The following is a 19,329-nucleotide window of genomic DNA, read 5'->3' on the forward strand; positions in this document are numbered from 1 at the left end:
CGTTCAAAAATCAATTGCATACGACAGATTAGAAAACAATTCTCATCTTTTATTGAAGGAAATCATTACAAATCGTTAATAATTCAGTGCTTTAAACTAACTCCCATGTTTTGATAGCGTAAAGACGTCGCCATTTTCACATTCCCCATAATGCTTTGCGTTCGCACGTTCAGAGGAACATCAAAACATTCAGTGTTAAAGAAAGAATGTAAACTTATAGAGAAGTGCTTGACATTTACTTTAAAAAATTCTTTTTGTTCTGGTTTCTTATACATCTTTAATATCATAAATGCATTTGCACTTCTAATCAATCTTAAGCATAATATGTAGGTTACCCCCAAAACCGCGATGTACTATGGGATGTGAAAATGGCGATTATTAGTGAGATCTGTGCACAATGTTGATTGGTTGATTATACTAGAATGGCACTAATTAACAATTATTCGCCGAAGGCGAAGTGAATATCGGGAAATATTTACAGAGAGGCGAGTCTTCGAGCGGCGAGGTAAATATTCTCCAATATTCACTGAGGCTGAGGCAAACAATTGTTTTAATATAAATACACAGGTGATTCTTTCAATAAAAAAGGGGAAAAAAGAAGATAAAAGACCTTTTTTTCCGGTAACAGCAACAAAGCGGCTGGCCGCCATTTTGGATTATCGCTGGAGGTGATTATCGTGTGATAGTGTGAGTTTCTCGACCAATCAGCGCGCGAGATTTTCAATAATCACCTGTGTATTTTTACTAACATGCAATAATATTTGCACGAATACAAAAACATCAATTCAGTAGTCTTAAATCCTTTTTTCCTTTCGAATATCAAAATTTCTCATCGCATTTTTCTTCATTCTTTTAAAGTTTAAATCCAGAATCTGGACAATTATATCCAGATATCAGAGGAACAATCACCCCCTGGATAACGTACCTCATGGGCCAAACAGGGACCATCTGGTTCAGCCCCAAAATCTACCAGAAAGTCCCTGTTGAGATACAGTCCTCCGTTGACTGTGTCTACGTCTACGATTAGGAGCATCGCGCCTTTCCTGAAAGAATCATACAAATGAAAAATATTAGGAATACTCCAGTTTGAACAGGCCGGACTTAGGGGGGAGCACAGGGTGCACGTGCACCCCCCCCCCCCCCCCCCCATAAAAGGTTAAGGTCCGCTCATCCATCTCCTTCTTTTTTTGGTTCTGCTTTCTTTCGGTTCCTTTTTTTTTTTTTTTTTTTTTGGTTCTGCTTTCTTAAAAGAAACGATCAATGGTCCGATTTTATTCGATGTGCACCCTCCCTGTAAAAGTTCTGGTTACGGCCCTGTTGGAGTTCTCTGTTGCTCAGGGTTACCCTCGATTTTGAGTAGAATATTGAGTAGAATATTCACGTGTGAAAGTCCGTGAAATTTCAAAGTGTTTTGTTGACATCGAGCCACGTGTAATTGTCAATCACACAAAGAACGAAAGCAATCGTGCTGGTCTGCCTAGATATCATTTTCCGCTCAAAAAAATCGGTGTTCCATCTCTGCCCACATAGTACAGTCATCTCTCGTTACAGCGGAACCTCGGGAATATCACTTGGTTTCCGTAATAGCGAGTGTCCTCAATAGCGAGAGTCAATGACGGTTATTTCTTGGTCAGTATTTTTCGCCGGGGATTTTCCTCTTGTCGGTAATTGAGGTTTTGTATCATCACGTGCCCAAGCCCATATTATAGTGTGGGCTGCCTGTGGTTAGATTACAGAACAATAAAAATCCCTTTGCTCTCGGAAATTCAATTCTTTCTCATGTAAAACGATTGTATTGTTCCTACCATCTAACATGGCTGCCGTCACGTGATGGTCTGCAAAACCTCTATAGCGAGTGTTTTGATTTAAGTCAGGGCATGGCTAACTCAAACATCTAACCTTGAAAAAAAAAAAACGCTAAAAGCGAGGTGTCCGTAATATAGCGGTGTCCGCAAAACGAGAGTTGACTATTGCGGGAAAACATGCAAACCCCAAACAAGATCAGTCTCCCAAACACTTACTTGCTTAGATTTGGATAAAACTGGTTATCCCAGTTGCTGTACAGTGAGGTAGTGACGTACAGTCGTTTGCCATCAAGACTTAACTGTATCATCTGCGGTCCACCTTCAACCTTCTTGCCTTTGATGTAACACTCGTCAGGCTGTTGAGGGAGTTCTGGGTCATCTATCACTCTGACGCCACTGCTACGTGTCATGCTTCCACCAATGAAAACCTGCAACGATAAGGACAACAATTGAAGTTTTTATCCCGTTTTTGAAAGAAATATCGTCCATCCAGCTGATCTGAGAAAAATGCTACCCAACAGTGATGAGTTCTATACATTTTTTGTAATGGTGGACAGGTTTTTATCTATGAAATGTGTTTTTGTCACTCGGTAAAGATCTATATGTTAAGTGTATGCTACATTGAGTGTATAAGCAGATTAAAAAATCTGCCTCAGTGGCCTAGTGGTTTGGATTTCGTCTAACAAAAGAGAGGTAAGTGGTTCGAGTCCCGCGAGAACCCAACTGAGGCAGATTTTTTAATCTGCTTATACACTCGACGTAGCATACACTTAACGTATAGGTTTTAATTTTTCGACGGTAAATATTTGTAGGCTTCACGACATCTCAGTTTTGTAGTGACGTCATTCACTCTTTCAAATCGGTAGGAAATGATTCTAAAAACAGCATTAAAAAGTGCTCATAACGGGGGGCGGAGAGCCCTTCTCTTAGTTACTTTTCTCTTCATAGAACCCTAAAATTCGTAGAGATTTGAATGGTTATTAACAGATATTTTAGAAGATTTACCTGTCCGGTAAGTTTTGGGTTCCTAGGGTCTGTGATGTCATATTGCCTGAGATCACCTTGAATCCAGTTACTAAAATACAGGTATTTATCATCCAGAGATATTAAAATATCGGTAATAAGACCTATGAGAACATAAATAAAATAGCTAGAGGTTAGACGTATCCTGGTGTGCCTGTAGCTCGAATAGGGAAGGTGAGTATATTTAGCAATTATTCGCCGAAGGCGAAGTGAATATCGGGAAATATTTACCGATACGCGAGTCTTCGAGCGGCAAGGTAAATATTCTCCATATTCACTGAGCCTGAGGCGAATAATTGTTTTAGCATATACCAACTTATGCACAGAGTAACTTTTTTTACTTTTTATATACAATAATTCAATAAAAACAAACAAACAGAGACTTGCAGTTTGCGTGACAAATTCACGCAAAACTTTTAACAAAACTTTTAGCAAAACTTTTAGGCCATACTTCATTTAGGCCATACTTCATTTAGGCCATACATTGTAGCAAAATGATTGCCGGCAGATGCCATTTTGTTGCCGACTCAATATTCCGAGATTCAGAGGTGAATATCGTACAATGTTCACCTCCAATTAACCAATGAGCGCGCGCGTTCTTAGGAAGTACACAAGCTGGTATATGCTAAAGGCAATTAGTATTTTACACAAGTGAACATAATAAATCCAGCGCGCTACTTCTTATGGTATTATATTCACCTACAGGTAAATATAGCGCCCTCGCGCACGCTCGTTTTACGATTTTTCCCGCTTGCAGAGATAAATAAAATTTGATAAACTCTCTCTACATTATTTATCATATTTACTTGTGTTAAAAATACTAAAACAATTATTATCCTGTGATATTAGTATATGTAATAGGACTCCATGCTGTCCAATTAAGAAATAATTGGACGAGGAAAATTCCGAGGACTGACAAAATTGGATGAGGCCGTAGGCTGAGTCCAATTTGGCAGTCAGAGGAATATTTCAAGCTACCTATTAATTATGTAACTGCCTAATTAATCCCATGTCAACAAGACCTGTCCAGTTAAGAAAATAATTGGACAGTTACTTATATGGGATTAATGAGAAGCTGTATAATTAAATTATATATATTATGACTATATGGATAATGATAAATGATATTAGTGATTTAGTGGGATAGGAATTATATTAAAAAACAAAAGATCACTGAAGCTGAACTTTTTCTTTTGTCTTTTAATGTATTCCTTTCTCACTAAATTACTAATGTTCTAATATCGTATGACAACCTTCTTGCAAGTAGGTGTATAATGACTATATGGATAATGAATAAAACAATAGGTACTCACTACCTTTTGGAGTATGACCCCGCTATTCCGACCTCCCTCCTGTTCAAACATCCACTCAGTTCGCCGATAACAATTGATTTGACTTTTCCCTTTAGGGGGTAGGTAAAGGCAACATCCGAGCAAGAGGTTGTGAAAGAATCAAATAAAAATAAAATAGTAGCCAGTTACCTGGCATTTCCGGTAGGGCCCAGCCTTCCACCTTCTTGGGAGGTACTCGGATGACGGTCTCATTTCCCCACGTGTTATCCTGGACAGCAAATAAAGAAATTGATTAAATTACTCTTGTAACGCGCATGACCAGACCTTGCCTTAGAGTTATCACGTGATTCGTAACTCGTTTCTTTGCTGAATTATCACGTGACCAAAGAAGTCTGGCGTTCTTAAGCTTAATTATCACGTGATTTAAGTGACGCGTACTCGACTTTAAATTATCACGTGACTGCTACTTGCGTGATTCGTCACTTAATTCATCACGTGATTCGTAACTCGTCCCTTGGATGGATTATTGCGTGACCAAAATGCCCGACCTTGGCTCGATCAACTATCCTTTGGTTTTGTGACCTGGCCTCGACTATAAATTATCACGTGACCGTTGTTGGCGTGATTCGTCCCTTCGTCTAAATTATCACGTGAGGGCCAACGCCCAGTTTTGAACACAAATTCTACATTTCTAATACTCCAGTATCGAGTTCTCTGTTGCTCAGGGTTAGCCTCGATTTTGTGTAGAATATTCACGTGCTCCAATTGAGGTCCGCGGAATTTCAAAGTGTTTGTATTGTTGAAGTTGTACATTCTTTATTTTACCGTTGGTATTTGTGAATACTTGGATACGATACGAGGCTAACCCTGAGTAAATGAGTCTATAATCAAGGAACTCTGTGGTAATTTGTATTTTGGTCTATTCTTTACCGGGTTTTTAAAGAATCTAACGATGGTAGAGCTAAGCGCACATCCAACGAATCCCTGTGCCTGGCTTGGGTCGTGAAGGAATCTGATCTCCAGGGGAATGGTACCTACTCCAAGATCTATTGTCTGTATCTTCTCATGGGTGGTCCAATCCCACACGTGGATATGAGAACCATACTTTCCTAAAGAAACAAGTGATAAGTTAAATACTGGTCTTCATTGAGAGCTCTGCCTGTGTTCCTCCTGGTCAGCAGCGAGGGAAATGAATGCAGGCTTTTAGTTCGAGATTGCGTTACGTCTGCGTATGCGTGCGTTACTCAGACGTTTTCAGCCTAAATTTAAATAAAACTTCAGAAATATTGATATAAATCAATGGGAGGCATGTTTATTTAAATGGCGTTACACATGGTCTGATCAATTATGACGTTACCGCTAGTAATATTAAAACCACAGCATAATTCATGACATTTGAAAATCAATCACTAGGAGGACACAGACCCTTTTACCTTGGACGTAATGTTTTCTCATTTCAGACCACGTGTCATTCTCTTAAGAATAAGTTCTTTGTTTGAGTTGTATCAATATTTATGTCTCTTTTTTCATGCGCAATCGTTAAACAAAGAAATGATACTCTAGGGAATGACACGTGGTCTTAAATGGGAAAACATTGCGCCCAATAAAATATATACAAACTGGAACCCAGTTTTTACCGGCTTTGAAGTCCTCCAATTGAAACCCTCGCCTAAAAGCATTAGGCTCGCCCCATTCCGTGCTCATCAGGACATTGTGTCGAGGCTGGTACCAAAAGTCGTACCCCATGGGGACCCCTTTGCCATCTTTCTCCCATTTGCCCTTCACTCTGAAGGTTTCACCATCAAGAAGAATAAAACCACCTAAAGAGAAAATAGAATACAAGATTGCGTTACAATGATACCCTTTATAGTTATGTGCAGGTTACATTGTAGACGCCATCTTGGTTGACGATTACAAAGCATTACTCATTAGCTTCTCATGTTAGATCAACCAACACGGCGGCTGTTTCATTGGTATCCTCGTATTCTTGGGGTACATGTTACGTCATAGCCGTCATGCTGCCGCCATGACGATAACATAGCATTCCAGAACATAAGCTTCTCAACCAACATGTCGGTTGTTTCATTGCTATTCATATCTTAAGGAAGTTTGAGTCACATGTTTGCACACACTCTTAGGACCAGTTGATTTGAAATGGGATTCTTCGCAACACCGCAGACCATCGAGCAGCGCGGGCTAGACGTAGTGGATTTTGGCTTTAGTTCCGGCCAAGGCCAGAGTACGTACCTCTGGGAGTGCCGTCTACGTTTCCTAACGTGCTGATCATGACTTCTCCGCTACCAAGACAGTGAGTGGTGTGAGGGACAGAAACGCCAGCCTTAGAAAACACTTCTTCAGGCTCGACGATCTGCAACAGACACAACTACATCTGAGACCCGCCGGTTGCTGATAAGGGTTGGCCTCGACTTTGTAAAATATTCAAACGCTCATTCAAATTCATATGATTTTTCAATAAAGTTTATTTCACATTCAGGAGGATGAATTTAATTTATTGAAGTTGCGCAACATTTTCTCTCATTCCACGATTTTCGCCCCCTACCAATTCCTTCAGAGAATATGATTCTTTGTATCCATTGTACTCGTATGAAGTGACATACTTAGACTTAAGAGTTTATCTTTACTTTCCTAAAAAACAACGTAAAATTAACTACTTATCGGACGGTAGATTCCGCAAAAACATCGTAGTTCCCTTGTTTTTTTTCCACGGGCGCCGCCATCTTTATTTTTCTCCTGGGACCACAGGCAGCCCGGTCGCGCGACACAGGTTACTCATACTTAATTCCGACACATCCATACATAACTATACGAAGCGTTACAGGTGAACTAAGAAGTTTAAAATTATATTCAAAAAAGACACGTCTGACTTGGGGGAAAGGAGGGGAGGAAGGCAGTGCACGTTGTATCTACTCAAACTTGATCTGAAAAGGGAAACTGTGGATTGCGTCGCATAGATTCATTAGGGACCTTAAGCTGCAGGACGTCAACGACGAAGACGACGGCAAACATACAATAGCACTAATTGCGCTATTCAATAGATACTCGTTGGAATGTACGAAATACTGTGCATCATTACCGTCTTATGCTGAAAGTAAGACGTAAAACTTTTACGTACTAAAGAGAACGGCTACGCCAAAAGCTTGTCTTTGCTGATTTTCGTTATAAGTAAAGCGCTCCCAAAAGACGACATTTCACTCTAAAACGGGGTTGCTTATTGAGTAAAATACTAGGTAAACACGAAATAATAATACAATAGAAGGTTGAAGCGCCTCAATTTCGCCGACGTTGTCGCCCACGTTGCCGTCCTGCAGCTTAAGGTCCCAATTTCTTCACTAGCTCGGCCAAGGTCCGAATAAGCAGAATGTTAGCTCTGGATATCCTTACCTTGTGGATTCTTGGAGCTCTTGGCTGTGTTCCTACATCAATAACGTAGATTCGCGTCGAGTCAAAGCCTGGGACAATAAGACGGTTACGGCTCTTACTACAGTCACCATAGCAACTGCTGCATGCATTCCAACCCGTATGATGTAATTCGTCTCCTATGTACGGCATGTGAAGACGATGGATGACCTGAGTAAAGACAAGAAGAATTAGAAAAATAAATTAACAATGCATGACAACGACAATGACAATGACAGTGACTGAGTGAGGGTGACGGTGACGGTGGCGGTGGCGGTGGCGGTGACGGTGACGGTGACGGTGGCGGTGACGGTGACGGTGACTGAGTGAGGGTGACGGTGACGGTGACGGTGACGGTGACGGTGACGGTGACGGTGACTGAGTGATAGTGACAGTGACAGTGACAGCGACAGTGGCAGTGACAGTGACAGTGACAGTGACAGTGACAGTGACAGTGACAGTGGCAGTGGCAGTGGCAGTGGCAGTGACAGTGGCAGTGGCAGTGGCAGTGACAGTGACAGTGACAGTGACAGTGACAGTGACAGTGACAGTGACAGTGACAATGACATAATAAATAGTACCAAAAAAGGTACCGAAATGGAAGAGGCGAAGTACGTTAATTAGATGTATCTAGTGTCTTACAGCTCGTGAGACATTCAAAATGGCGTCTACATTGTCCCATAAAACAACCCACAATGCACTAGAATTCTTACTAGACCCAGTGTTTTCCTCGACGTCTGAATGGCCAGCTAATAGACCTTTTCTATCGTGGTGCATATGTACCTGACTATAGGTAGGAGATTTAGGATCAACATCAACCGTAGACACATAATCAGGTTTCTTGCTTCCTGTGTTGGTTCGAATACAAGGCAAGTACACGATCTGTTCACGTGGTCCTGCCATAGCATCTCTGGGTGTGGCGTAACCTGGTCCATGCTTACAGTGACCTTAATTTATTGACATGGACGATTCGAGTTAATATATTATTACATTAAAGCTATACTTGAAACTAAGAGAATAAAACTCTTGCCATGCATGAAATGATGAAGTCAAAGCAGCTCAATTTAGAGGGCAAAACCAAAGAATTTCAATCTCATGAGAATTGGAAACCTATTATTATGTCCTCTAAATTGAGCTGCATTCCGACGTGCTATAAGGGTTCTTTTCGATCTGAGTTGCCCTGACGTTGATCATGTCGTCAGTATGCACTATCTATGCAGGTCTGGGTTCAACAGCGCAGCGCAACCGTGACGTCATAACAACGAAGACAAAGGCGAAATTCGGACAAACAAACTTACAAGTTTACTTTCAGCAGATAATTTTCACAGCCGATCGCAGTTGATCTTATTTTACATGGGTTATTATTGTAACTTTAAGTAAAAATGATAAAATCGGTTCGTATAATCCTCGTAGCGGTTAAAAAGAATGCAATGTTTGTCCGGATCTTTAAGCTATTTTTAGAATCAGTGCGCTGCGCTATTCATATCAACGAGGAATGAGGGTCATTATTGATATTAATTTCAACGTACCTGCAATATTGCGTACCCTATCAGTTGCTTGCATGTTTATTCTTGTCGATCCTAAGCAAATAATACATTCAGATTTCAAGCCATTGGTTGCCTAACTATAAGATTAGTATTCGTATATTAAGTATTGTAACGAGTGCCACCGGTATTGATGGGTTGCAAGCATTCCCAAGAGTTAAAGAGTTAAAGCGTAAAAAATGAGACAGCTCACTAGATACACTGTGCTGACGAGGCCCAATACAGGCCAAAACAGCTGTCCATGGTTTCTAGTTGAGCTGACTCATTGTTTTACGCGACTTGAAGTTGTGAAAGGCCCATTGGCCCTCTTCTTCAGTCGTTTCATACAAGGCTCGTAATTTACCTATTACGCATGTTCTCATATGGTTTCCGAGCCCATCCCACACGGCTTACCGCCTCATCTTTCACTTAGATCAGAGTATCGAAAACACGCACTCGGTCGAAAATACGCACTCGGTCGCTCGGAATTTGAACTTTCATAAGTAAAATAAAGAATTTTTTTGTTGTGTGCTCGTTATTCTATAAAAGAAATTTAAAACAGTTTTCACATTAAGATATTTTACGGATTACTTTCCATGTTGTTTCTTGTTCTCTCAACAAATGTTAAGATCAAAAAACCCAAAAAAGGGAAACTGTTTTATGTTTCTTAGATTTTGTTTCTGAAAAATATTGAACATTTGAACTGAATTTAACTTGGCCAGATATTCGTAGTTTATGAAGACAAAAAAGTGTCACGTGACTTTAGCATAATGAACATGGCGTCAATGACGTCAAATGAAGTAACCACTCCTAGGTTGAGGAAAAAACTATTGGCATTGCAGTGCATCTCGGGACTGTTTTAGGGGTCGAAATAGACGGAGTCTTGTAAATACATGTCCCACATTAATGCTCTGTAATGCCAACTCTACCAGTTTTTCTTCTCAACCTTGCAATGGCTAATAAACTCCTAAAGTGAATCTAATATACAAGTTTGAAATCATGACACTAAATGGGATAAACGCTATACCATATCTGGTCATAAATCATTCGTAAATGACAATATTTTAAGATGGAACTTGAAATTTTGCATGAAAAAATTACTTGCATGATATTTTTAAGGCCGCTTTTTCATTTTCAAAATTTTTTTAAATAAGTATTTTTAATAGTTTAGTTTTTGTTTTAGTTAAGCACTAACTTTATAATTAAATTATGGGAAAATGTTAGCATATACAGTAAAACCCCTCTATACCGGACACTGCTGGGACCGATAAAAATTTCCGGTTTAGCGGGGGTTCCGGTATACTGAGGTTTTTGTAAATTACTTTTGTTTTCGATTTGAATAGGTGCGATATCACACCTATTGAAAATATGTTTGTGTCTAATCGTTTGGCGTCAGTATAAACAAACACGTAAACAAAAATTCAAGTAAAAATATCAACAATAAGATCAAAAACTAAGCAATTTTCTTAACTTTTTTTCAAAAGAACGCCAAGAAGAAACATTCTAAATACGATCTGAACAAAATCCCCGGTAAAACGGACTGGGAATGACCCCAAAGCCATGTGACATGAAAAAACATGGCGGCCGGAACTTCACGAACCATTGGATCTTTAGTATTTCTCAACACTATTAAACCTTCCTTATGCATTCTGTTTGGACATTTATATATTGAAAACAATTAGCTAGTATTTATAATGTCTATTTGCGAACAACATTTACTATTTAAAGAAAATTTTCAATGATTTTGTGAGTTTAGAAGTTGTCCCTGTAGACTCAATTTATACACCCGCAAATACGCTAGTGACGGTAGTTCCGAAACAAAGGTACGTTCTTCCGGACTAGAGGGGTTGAATTATATTGTCAAATAGCGTTTGGTACCGAAATTATCGTCCGGTTTCCGGAATAGAGAGGTTCCGGTTTACTGAGGTTTATTTTACAAAAGATATATGGGAAAAATTTCCGGACCAAAACTTTTGTCCGGTTTAGAGAGAATTCCGGTATACTGAGGGTCCGATATAGAGGGGTTTCACTGTATTTACGAGTTTTGAACGGCATATTTCCTTAAAACTTCACAGGTTTAATATGCTCTTTCCATCTATAGGACTTCGCTTGGTAGCACAAAAACTTCAGTCCAAAGTTTCACCGTGTATGAATGACTTTAGTTGACTAGTCTTGGTCAAATTTTCGCCAAGAAATTAAAAATAGTTTGCTTGAATTGACAATCTTTATAGCAAGAATACGACAAGACGCACAACAAAAACACGACAAGCTCAAAGCCAAAACACCATTTGAATCTTTAACTTTTAGATCCGCTTTGTACGCCAAAATAAAAGAAATATATTCTAAACACAACAACTAACCTCTAATGGATACTTGTTATTTCTAAAGTCCTGGTAAGTCCTTACAAAACCAAGATATGTAGCTTTGAAAAAAATCCAGCCTTTGTCAAAATGGAAAGCTTCACTGAACAATGTGATCTAAATTTAGCAGGGCAGTTAAAAATATTCGCGACGAGTTGAAAATATTATATGGTCGCGAAGTAAATATTGAACCGTTGAGGCTTTATTGAAGCTTTGATACGTCTAGACATAGAGGTGTTAATGATATATTTAGTTCCTTCGTGTGTTTAAACCATAAAGTCATAAAATCTCAATTTTCTGAAAGAAAAAGCAGGTTGTTTAATATTCTTCTGGTTCTGCTCTCTGAACTGTGAAGGCACTCAATCAAACTAGCCCTTGACCCCTGCTGAGCCACGTTTTATATAAAACTTTGGAATTGGAATTCGGATTCCAAAGACTTCTAAGATAAATGTCGACTAATTACATGTTTTTGGATTTTTTATTCTTCTTTGAGACTGTGGTAGCCTGCGTCACATCCGGGATTTTATGAAGAAAATTCCGGATTCGACGCAGGCTAAGACTGTGGTTCATTCAATATTTTTTCTTTTGTTTTAGCACGAAATATTTACAAAATAAAACATGTGAAATATGTGCTTCAATATTGTTGTTAGTTCGGAGTACACGAGTAACAAAAATACCCAAAATACACGGTTTTCTACAAAAAAAAGAAGGTAGTTCGAACCAATAGGCTCCGGCCTTGCAGTTAAAGGTCATGGGTCTGCACTGGAGAGCAAAATTTTTTGTTTTTATTTTAAATAGGCCCTTTGCAGCTAGTGGTCACGTGCTTGGATACCGCTTAGCAACACAAAACTGGAGAGCAAGCCTTCCAGTAAACAAAAGTTGTAATAGGTCAAGCACGCGTGGTTTTATACGATAGTTTCATCGTTCAAAACGCTTAATCCTTTTGCCCTATCTACAAACACAGTAAGATAATCTTAAATTCTCTCCTTTGGACTCGATTTTTGGTTCGAAGTAACGATATTCTTCGCGTTATCGCGAAAAAATTGTCACCGCCGGCCCGCTCGACGGCTGAAAAACATGGCGACTTCGCAAGGTATGTACTTCAAAACTCTCCTTTTTTTGGGTTTCTTTTCAATTATTGGACTTCTAAAATCTCTAAAATAACAGTTTAGATTGTGAATGGTGATCGATTGTAATTGGACGGCATTTTAATGGACGATTTGTTTATTTTTTGTGAGAGTGATTCCACGTCTAAAGTCAAGACTAACCCATGTTTACATATATTCGCTGTAGATGTTAGAACTCCCGACGAGCCATCACATACCAAGAAAAATTCTTCGTACCATTGTTGTGTTCCCTTGTGTAACGGAGATTCTCGATATCATCCTGATTTAAAGTTTCACCGCTTACCAGGCCGTGCAAGGGATGAGCAATTGAAAAAGGAATGGCTGGTGAAGATACGAAGAGATGTGGGCCCACACTTCAAGGTATATAGGAATCTAACAATATCAATGCACAATACGAATTGCCTGTGGATCTTTAAAAAACTGTAATGAAGATAAAAATAGTTGAATACAGTTACATTGTTATTAAAAGGACATTTGATTTATAATAGGTTAACAAAAGTACCAGAGTGTGCTCAAAACACTTCACTGAGGAAGATTACAATCCTCCCACTGATTCTGGACGTCAGTTGCTAAAAAGAGAAGCTGTACCATCAATCTTTGACTGGTCAACCAAATCCAAAGCAAGAAGAAAGATAATTCGACAAGTAGATAGGTAATGAATATCACATATTTCTACTTCAATACATTTCATTTAGACTTGACTGATGGAATTGTACTTGATGTTTATTTTGGTTTAAACCAAAATAATTTTATAATTTTAATAATTTAGTCTTTTATAATTTTTTATTTAGTGTGAACTGAGTGTGAACTGAGTGTCATCATAATTTCAAAACCTTTTTACAGAGACACTCAGACAGATGAAAGTGATGACAATGAAGATAATAGTCCCAGCACTTCTACAACCTTCAGCATGGATGACCTACAAGCACAAGTCCAGTCACTCAGAGCACAGTTCCAAGATGCACAAAAGCAACTTGAACAAAGTAGAAATGAAACTGCAGCTGCCCTCACTGAAATAAAAAGGGTTAAAGTTGAAGCTGCAAAAGAAATTGAGGACATTAAGAGGCAAGCTGCAGAACAATTAGCACTTAATAAATTTGGGCTTGAGAGATTTGGCACAGACAATGAGATCATAAGATTTTATACAGGTTTCCCATCCTATTTACATATTCAGTTCTTTTTTAAGTTTTTGCAGCCATGTGCTGCACAAATGACATATTGTTATGCCTCTGGAGAAAGAGAAAGTAGACCAGACTCAAGAAATATGCTTCTTGTGGATGAATTGTTTATGTTTTGTGTACGCCTCAAACTAGGTCTATTCGGACAGGATTTAGCTCATAGGTTCCGAATACATAAATCGTCAGTTTGCAGGAAATTGATCACATGGACTAATTTTTTGTATTTTCTTCTTGGTAGTCAAGTGATCTGGCCTTCAAGGCAAGATGTTGATAGGTTTATGCCAGAAGGTTTTAAAAAGCTTTATGCAAGCACACGTGTCATTTTAGATTGTACAGAGATTTTTGTTCAAACACCTACCTCCCTACTACTTCAGTCGCAGCTTTATTCTAGTTATAAGAGTAATACTACACTCAAGGGTTTGATAGGCATTACCCCTAATGGAGCTATTAGCTTCGTTTCTAGCCTTTACACAGGGGGGATTAGTGATAAGGAAATCACAAGGTGCAGCGGCATTCTAGATTTGTTAGAACCTGGTGATTCAGTCATGGCAGACAAAGGGTTTGACATTGAAGATTTACTTAGGGAGAAGCGGGTAGAGTTAAATATTCCTCCGTTTCTTGAAAGTCAGGAACAATTCTAGGCCGCAGATGTTCAAAAAACAAAGACACTAGCAAGTCTTAGAATTCATGTCGAGAGGGCAATAAGAAGAGTCAAAGAGTACCACTTTTTTGATTCAGATGTGCCATTGTCCACTTTAGGTTCAGTCAATCAGTTATATACTGTAGCCTGCCTCCTTACAAATTTTCAAGGCCCACTTATTTTATCCAATGGTAATAATGAGGCATAGTGTCTGTAAGAAGTTGGTGAATGTATGATTAATGTGGCTTACATAACCCATTAGATAATCTTTAATGCAGGTTGGTTTATCATGTGTCTTGGATTGCTTTTTGTAACTATTTCAATTTGTTTGTAAATGAAAACTCAAAAAAAAAAACTAATGAACAAACACAAAATCTAAATAGCACAAATAAATATAATACTAATATGATATAAATATAATAAAAAATAAATTAAGATTATGAATTGATTTGTCATTAATAAAAATAATATAATATTTGTTATCATAAGAAATCTGGCCATGGTTTGAGAACAACAACAAAAATCTTAGTGTATTAATGTAAATAGTAATTGAAGAAAAAACTATCAACTTTGTCCTTTGCTTGCTGGAAAAACACTGAATCAAAATTAATTCTAGAGCAAACAAACAAATTTTCGTCAATGTAACTGAAAAAATCACACCATTCTAATCCTGTGAGTCCAAGCTGGCACTGGATCTGGTAATAATAAATGTCTGTTGTTTTCAGTTTGTACTGGTTAGTGTTCTGGTCCTTGGTGAGATACCTCACATTGTCAAATGATGTTTCCCCCTCTTTAACGACCTTTATTTCTAACAAGCCAAAGGGATTCTGACCATTATTTACGGCATCAAGGTCATAAACTTTCCTGTCTGGGCTACAACCTAGCCATGGGCACTTTGGGTGGACAATCAGCCCAGATGGGAAGAGGTTTACTCTTCCACCCTTTGCATTGCTAGCATAGACCATGGCAGCATGTGGTTCAAGTTCAATGCCTCTTCTCATTGCTGCAGTTTGTACAAATCTGGTGGGGTTTAGCTGATTGACAAGGGTGTCAAAATGTGACACCCGGCGAGCGACAATGCCAAATTTGCTTGCTGTTACCCTTTTTTTTCTGAGCAGGTGCCATACATCACTCTGACTTTGAGTGACTGTTTGCTGCTGCACTCTCAGTGATGACTCTGTTGTCACAGACAATGTTCCAAATATAGATTGTTGACGACTGTCAAGACAGATTGACACATTGTTATTAAATCTGTCCTCTGCACTTGAGAGGGGAAGCTCTGGGAAAGAAGTGCAAGTAAAATCATTTATGATGTAGTCAGTTGACATCTTTTGTTGATATGACAGGACACAGCCTTTTGGGACATTTCCAAACTTGCTCTGTACAAATGGGATATTGCCAAGTTGATCTTGATTGGGCAGAATGGTTGTAAAGAGAGGATAAGGTGGTTGGAAGCCATTAAAGTGCTCTTTTGTGAGGGTAGGATACTGGGTAGATGGGGAATACAAATTACTCTTGATATATCTACTGTACGAAGCGCCAAGTTGGGGTTTTTTCACTAGCACGTCTTGTATTTCTTTTTGTGCGATTTTGGATCCTCTAGGTATGCTCCAACGCTGCTTCATGCTGGTACATGTTAGCTCATCAGGCAATGTCCGATGTCCCAGTTGCTTAAGAAGGGCTAAATAGTAAAGAAGCCCGATCACATGATGGCAGTATCCACCTGCCCCGGCTACACATGAGCACAGCCCAGACAGCAATGTCAAATTGTTGTTCTGGACTGACACCTCTAAAATGTGCGGTGGTTCAGACTTCCTCATTGAGCGGTAACACTTGCATTTAACTCTCACGCACTGGTCGGTATATATCACTAAAAAATTGGAAAAATTAGTGTGAATTGTCTGCCATTCATATCATAATGAAATAGAAAAAACATTTTGGCTATCAAGTACCTTTAACGTCATGTAAATAGCCTGGTTCCGCCATAAATTTGTACGCTTTCGAAGTGCTTGTGCAGCCAGACTTCTCTATAGCGTAGCTCCCTACATCATCGAAGGTGAGGGAAGGAAAGATAGAGATGTCTTGAGTTTCTACTTCATCTAAAACAAAAATAAATATAAAAATATCAGTACGAAGAATTTTTCTTGGTATGTGATGGCTCGTCGGGAGTTCTAACATCTACAGCGAATATATGTAAACATGGGTTAGTCTTGACTTTAGACGTGGAATCACTCTCACAAAAAATAAACAAATCGTCCATTAAAATGCCGTCCAATTACAATCGATCACCATTCACAATCTAAACTGTTATTTTAGAGATTTTAGAAGTCCAATAATTGAAAAGAAACCCAAAAAAAGGAGAGTTTTGAAGTACATACCTTGCGAAGTCGCCATGTTTTTCAGCCGTCGAGCGGGCCGGCGGTGACAATTTTTTCGCGATAACGCGAAGAATATCGTTACTTCGAACCAAAAATCGAGTCCAAAGGAGAGAATTTAAGATTATCTTACTGTGTTTGTAGATAGGGCAAAAGGATTAAGCGTTTTGAACGATGAAACTATCGTATAAAACCACGCGTGCTTGACCTATTACAACTTTTGTTTACTGGAAGGCTTGCTCTCCAGTTTTGTGTTGCTAAGCGGTATCCAAGCACGTGACCACTAGCTGCAAAGGGCCTATTGGTGATTCTTTTTAGCTACTTGTAAAGAACTGAATGAGACGATGTGTAACCAGTGTGTTACGAAATGCAGTTTTATTACGATCTAAATATTCATTCATTTGCTCTCAGTGAATGAATCAGCACGTGATTACTGAGCTGCAAAGGGCCTATTTCGACCCATCTTCCGATGAGCTTCAGGTCCTGAACTTAAGGATCTTCAGGTCCTGAACTTAAGGATCCTTGCTTAACACGTATGAAGCTCAATGCAGCGTGACTACGCACGAAAGAAATATTTTTATGAATTTCAACTTAAAATCGACTTAAGATCACCGAAAAATTGGGTGTCGAGTAGGAAGTTATTTTTTTTGTTGTTGTTGTTGTTGTTATCCAGTATGAGCAGTCATGTGATGATGTACTAAGAGTGGCCTATTTAATGTTTTGCAATGTTTGTCCAAGATTAATAACTTTAGTTCGAGAGAAACAACCAGAACGAACGACTGACCTACATTATTTAAGCATTCACGACTGAATGATAATTCTGAGCTTAATAGATGCTTTAGGGATCAATACTTTTTTCTCTCTCTTTCGAGAGCTACGAGATAAAACCGTGTTGAATTACCAACTATGGTTTATTATGCAATGATTAGATCGATCACTTTGTGAAAGGGTTTGTGTTAATATACATAATATAGTATTTAAAATATTTATAGTCCCTTAGTATTTTGTATTTTCTTAGCAAAATATTTTTGTTTTCAAACCTTTGTCATAACGATTAATATTTGATACAAATCGAAGAACAATCGAAAAACTATATTATTGTGTAATAGGTCGTTGTTATTAGAACTTCGTGGCTCGCAAACCTTGATTTTCTGTCTTCGTATATAATAACGACATGATAAAGGCTGATCAAAGCACTGTTATTTGAATTGAGGTAAAATTTTACTTACTTTGAGTGAGGTTATCTGTGCGAGAAGCGAACACAGCCTTTCGAAACAATGAATACACGATGTAACAACAGCAAGCCCAAGAGACCGATAACACAGGGAACCCACAGGAGAGAAAGTAGTAATACACAGGGATCCCAAACAAGGGAGTACAGGGTTTATTGAGGCTAGAAAATTTTTTTCAAAACACAATATACACTAATAGTCTTTAGTCTTAGATAGACGTTTTTGACGACTGACTACTAAGGAAAAAATTTAGAAGAAAAATCTAACGTTCATTGATAAACAGCTATTTCTGTGGCACAGATATTCAAAACCCAGGAATCTTGCTTCTGGTTTTGGAGTGCCCCAGAGCCTTTCGCACGTTGCCTTCCGAGGTTGGCAATAGCGCAGGCTCTTGGGACGAGAATGTTGTCCTTAGAGTAACCTTAGAGCAAATAGCCAGCAAGCTTTTAATGTAAATAAATTGGTTTTTCTGTGTGTACGCTAAGTAGACACAAATTAATCGAGAAGGGAACTGAAGATGAATTATCTAAACTCTGATTGGTTGTTTAAAACCGTCTTGTATTTTCATTGGGTAGAAAATATATCACATGGTCTCAGATTTTTCCGAAAGAACCCTAAAACCCGATGGGGAGGGGTGTAGGGGGGTGTTGGGTGGAAGACTAGTGTGTTTATTATTCTTAAAACGTATCAATAATGCACGAGGAAAAGACAATAGAAATCATGACCGTGAAATAATTTATAATCCTGATACAGAATCATGTTTATTTGCATAAACTTTAACTTGGAATTTCTTGGGCAGATTCACTTTTATCTTGAACGTTTTAGTGGAAAACAAAGGAACTATCCTAGACGTTTGTTAAGCAATATACAATATTCGTATGCGTGTTGTGCAGGCCACTCTTACTGTATATGTTACATATACTTATCATGTATGTGAACATATCAGTTGCAAAATTAAAGGAGATCTTGTTATCAATATATACGCTAGAGAACATTGCTTAGTAAACCGAAGCTAGAGTCGACCCTGTATACAGCTATTTCAAAAAAAGGTTGAAGGACGAATGGTGATACAGGCAATAGGCGAAAAGCGATAGGAGATAGGTCATTCCAAGATGAAATATGACTTGTATGCTCACTGTGCCTTTAGACTGAGCTTTCCTTTCATAGGTTATTGTACGAAAAGCTATTCTTTATACTTGACATGTACTTCATAATGATTAGCATAGAAAATTCCAAAGTTAGCTCTTCATGGTTACCAACTGGGTGCACAATATACAAGTTGTTAAGCTAATCTGTTCAAGATTGACATCTGTCCTTCAAGATCAGTGACTCCACCCTCAAAGTACATAAGGGCAAT

The 19,329-nt window shown here is 38.6% G+C and overlaps 3 protein-coding genes across 6 annotated transcripts; 1 reads left to right on the forward strand and 2 right to left on the reverse strand.

Annotated features, from left to right (window-relative positions):
• Nucleotides 1-28: 28 nt before the first annotated feature.
• LOC116301526 (methanethiol oxidase) lies at nucleotides 29-18,046 on the reverse strand. 2 transcript variants are annotated; one of them, XM_031710599.2, is made up of 11 exons: nucleotides 17,970-18,046; nucleotides 9,067-9,117; nucleotides 8,321-8,484; nucleotides 7,523-7,708; nucleotides 6,368-6,488; nucleotides 5,758-5,940; nucleotides 5,051-5,229; nucleotides 4,310-4,388; nucleotides 2,811-2,932; nucleotides 2,022-2,233; nucleotides 29-1,043 (listed from the first exon to the last, which is right to left on the reverse strand). In XM_031710599.2, the coding sequence occupies exons 2-11, from the start codon at nucleotides 9,098-9,100 to the stop codon at nucleotides 881-883; spliced, it is 1,443 nt and encodes a 480-aa protein (XP_031566459.1). In that variant the 5' UTR covers nucleotides 9,101-9,117; nucleotides 17,970-18,046; the 3' UTR covers nucleotides 29-880. The 2 variants fall into 2 exon arrangements, with proteins under 2 accessions (XP_031566459.1, XP_031566460.1); XM_031710600.2 differs by lacking the exon at nucleotides 17,970-18,046 and adding an exon at nucleotides 11,421-11,533.
• Nucleotides 12,235-15,092, forward strand: LOC148912479 (uncharacterized). 2 transcript variants are annotated; one of them, XM_089027653.1, is made up of 4 exons: nucleotides 12,235-12,513; nucleotides 12,714-12,907; nucleotides 13,036-13,199; nucleotides 13,391-15,092. In XM_089027653.1, exons 1-4 carry the CDS (start codon nucleotides 12,498-12,500, stop codon nucleotides 14,364-14,366), a joined length of 1,350 nt encoding a protein of 449 aa, XP_088883779.1. In that variant the 5' UTR covers nucleotides 12,235-12,497; the 3' UTR covers nucleotides 14,367-15,092. The 2 variants fall into 2 exon arrangements, with proteins under 2 accessions (XP_088883779.1, XP_088883778.1); XM_089027652.1 differs by lacking the exon at nucleotides 12,235-12,513 and having other exon boundaries at nucleotides 12,567-12,907.
• On the reverse strand, nucleotides 14,810-17,032 carry LOC148912480 (uncharacterized). Of its 2 annotated transcripts, none has more exons than XM_089027651.1 (3): nucleotides 16,744-17,032; nucleotides 16,318-16,464; nucleotides 14,810-16,235 (listed from the first exon to the last, which is right to left on the reverse strand). In XM_089027651.1, the coding sequence occupies exons 1-3, from the start codon at nucleotides 16,757-16,759 to the stop codon at nucleotides 14,899-14,901; spliced, it is 1,500 nt and encodes a 499-aa protein (XP_088883777.1). In that variant the 5' UTR covers nucleotides 16,760-17,032; the 3' UTR covers nucleotides 14,810-14,898. The 2 variants fall into 2 exon arrangements, with proteins under 2 accessions (XP_088883777.1, XP_088883776.1); XM_089027650.1 differs by having other exon boundaries at nucleotides 16,318-16,543.
• Nucleotides 18,047-19,329: the final 1,283 nt, after the last annotated feature.

Source organism: Actinia tenebrosa, unplaced genomic scaffold (assembly GCF_029948245.1).
Source record: "Actinia tenebrosa isolate PJP-AT-01 unplaced genomic scaffold, QUT_ActTen_1.0 PGA_scaffold11__36_contigs__length_13525064, whole genome shotgun sequence".
Classification (NCBI taxonomy): Eukaryota; Metazoa; Cnidaria; class Anthozoa; order Actiniaria; family Actiniidae; genus Actinia; species Actinia tenebrosa.

Bases quoted from the DNA above. Each gene is read 5' to 3' on its own strand.
- LOC148912480 (XM_089027650.1), bottom strand. From the start codon at position 16,543: ATGTTAGAACTCCCGACGAGCCATCACATACCAAGAAAAATTCTTCGT. The intron at 16,236-16,317 runs GTACTTGATAGC...CCAATTTTTTAG, and splicing joins CTATTTACATGACGTTAAAG to TGATATATACCGACCAGTGC.
- LOC148912479 (XM_089027652.1), top strand. From the start codon at position 12,632: ATGGACGATTTGTTTATTTTTTGTGAGAGTGATTCCACGTCTAAAGTC. The intron at 12,908-13,035 runs GTATATAGGAAT...GATTTATAATAG, and splicing joins ATGTGGGCCCACACTTCAAG to GTTAACAAAAGTACCAGAGT. The intron at 13,200-13,390 runs GTAATGAATATC...ACCTTTTTACAG, and splicing joins ATAATTCGACAAGTAGATAG to AGACACTCAGACAGATGAAA.
- LOC116301526 (XM_031710599.2), bottom strand. From the start codon at position 9,100: ATGCAAGCAACTGATAGGGTACGCAATATTGCAG. The intron at 7,709-8,320 runs GTACATATGCAC...GTCTTTACTCAG, and splicing joins AATCTCCTACCTATAGTCAG to GTCATCCATCGTCTTCACAT. The intron at 2,234-2,810 runs GTAAATCTTCTA...TTATCGTTGCAG, and splicing joins ACCCAAAACTTACCGGACAG to GTTTTCATTGGTGGAAGCAT.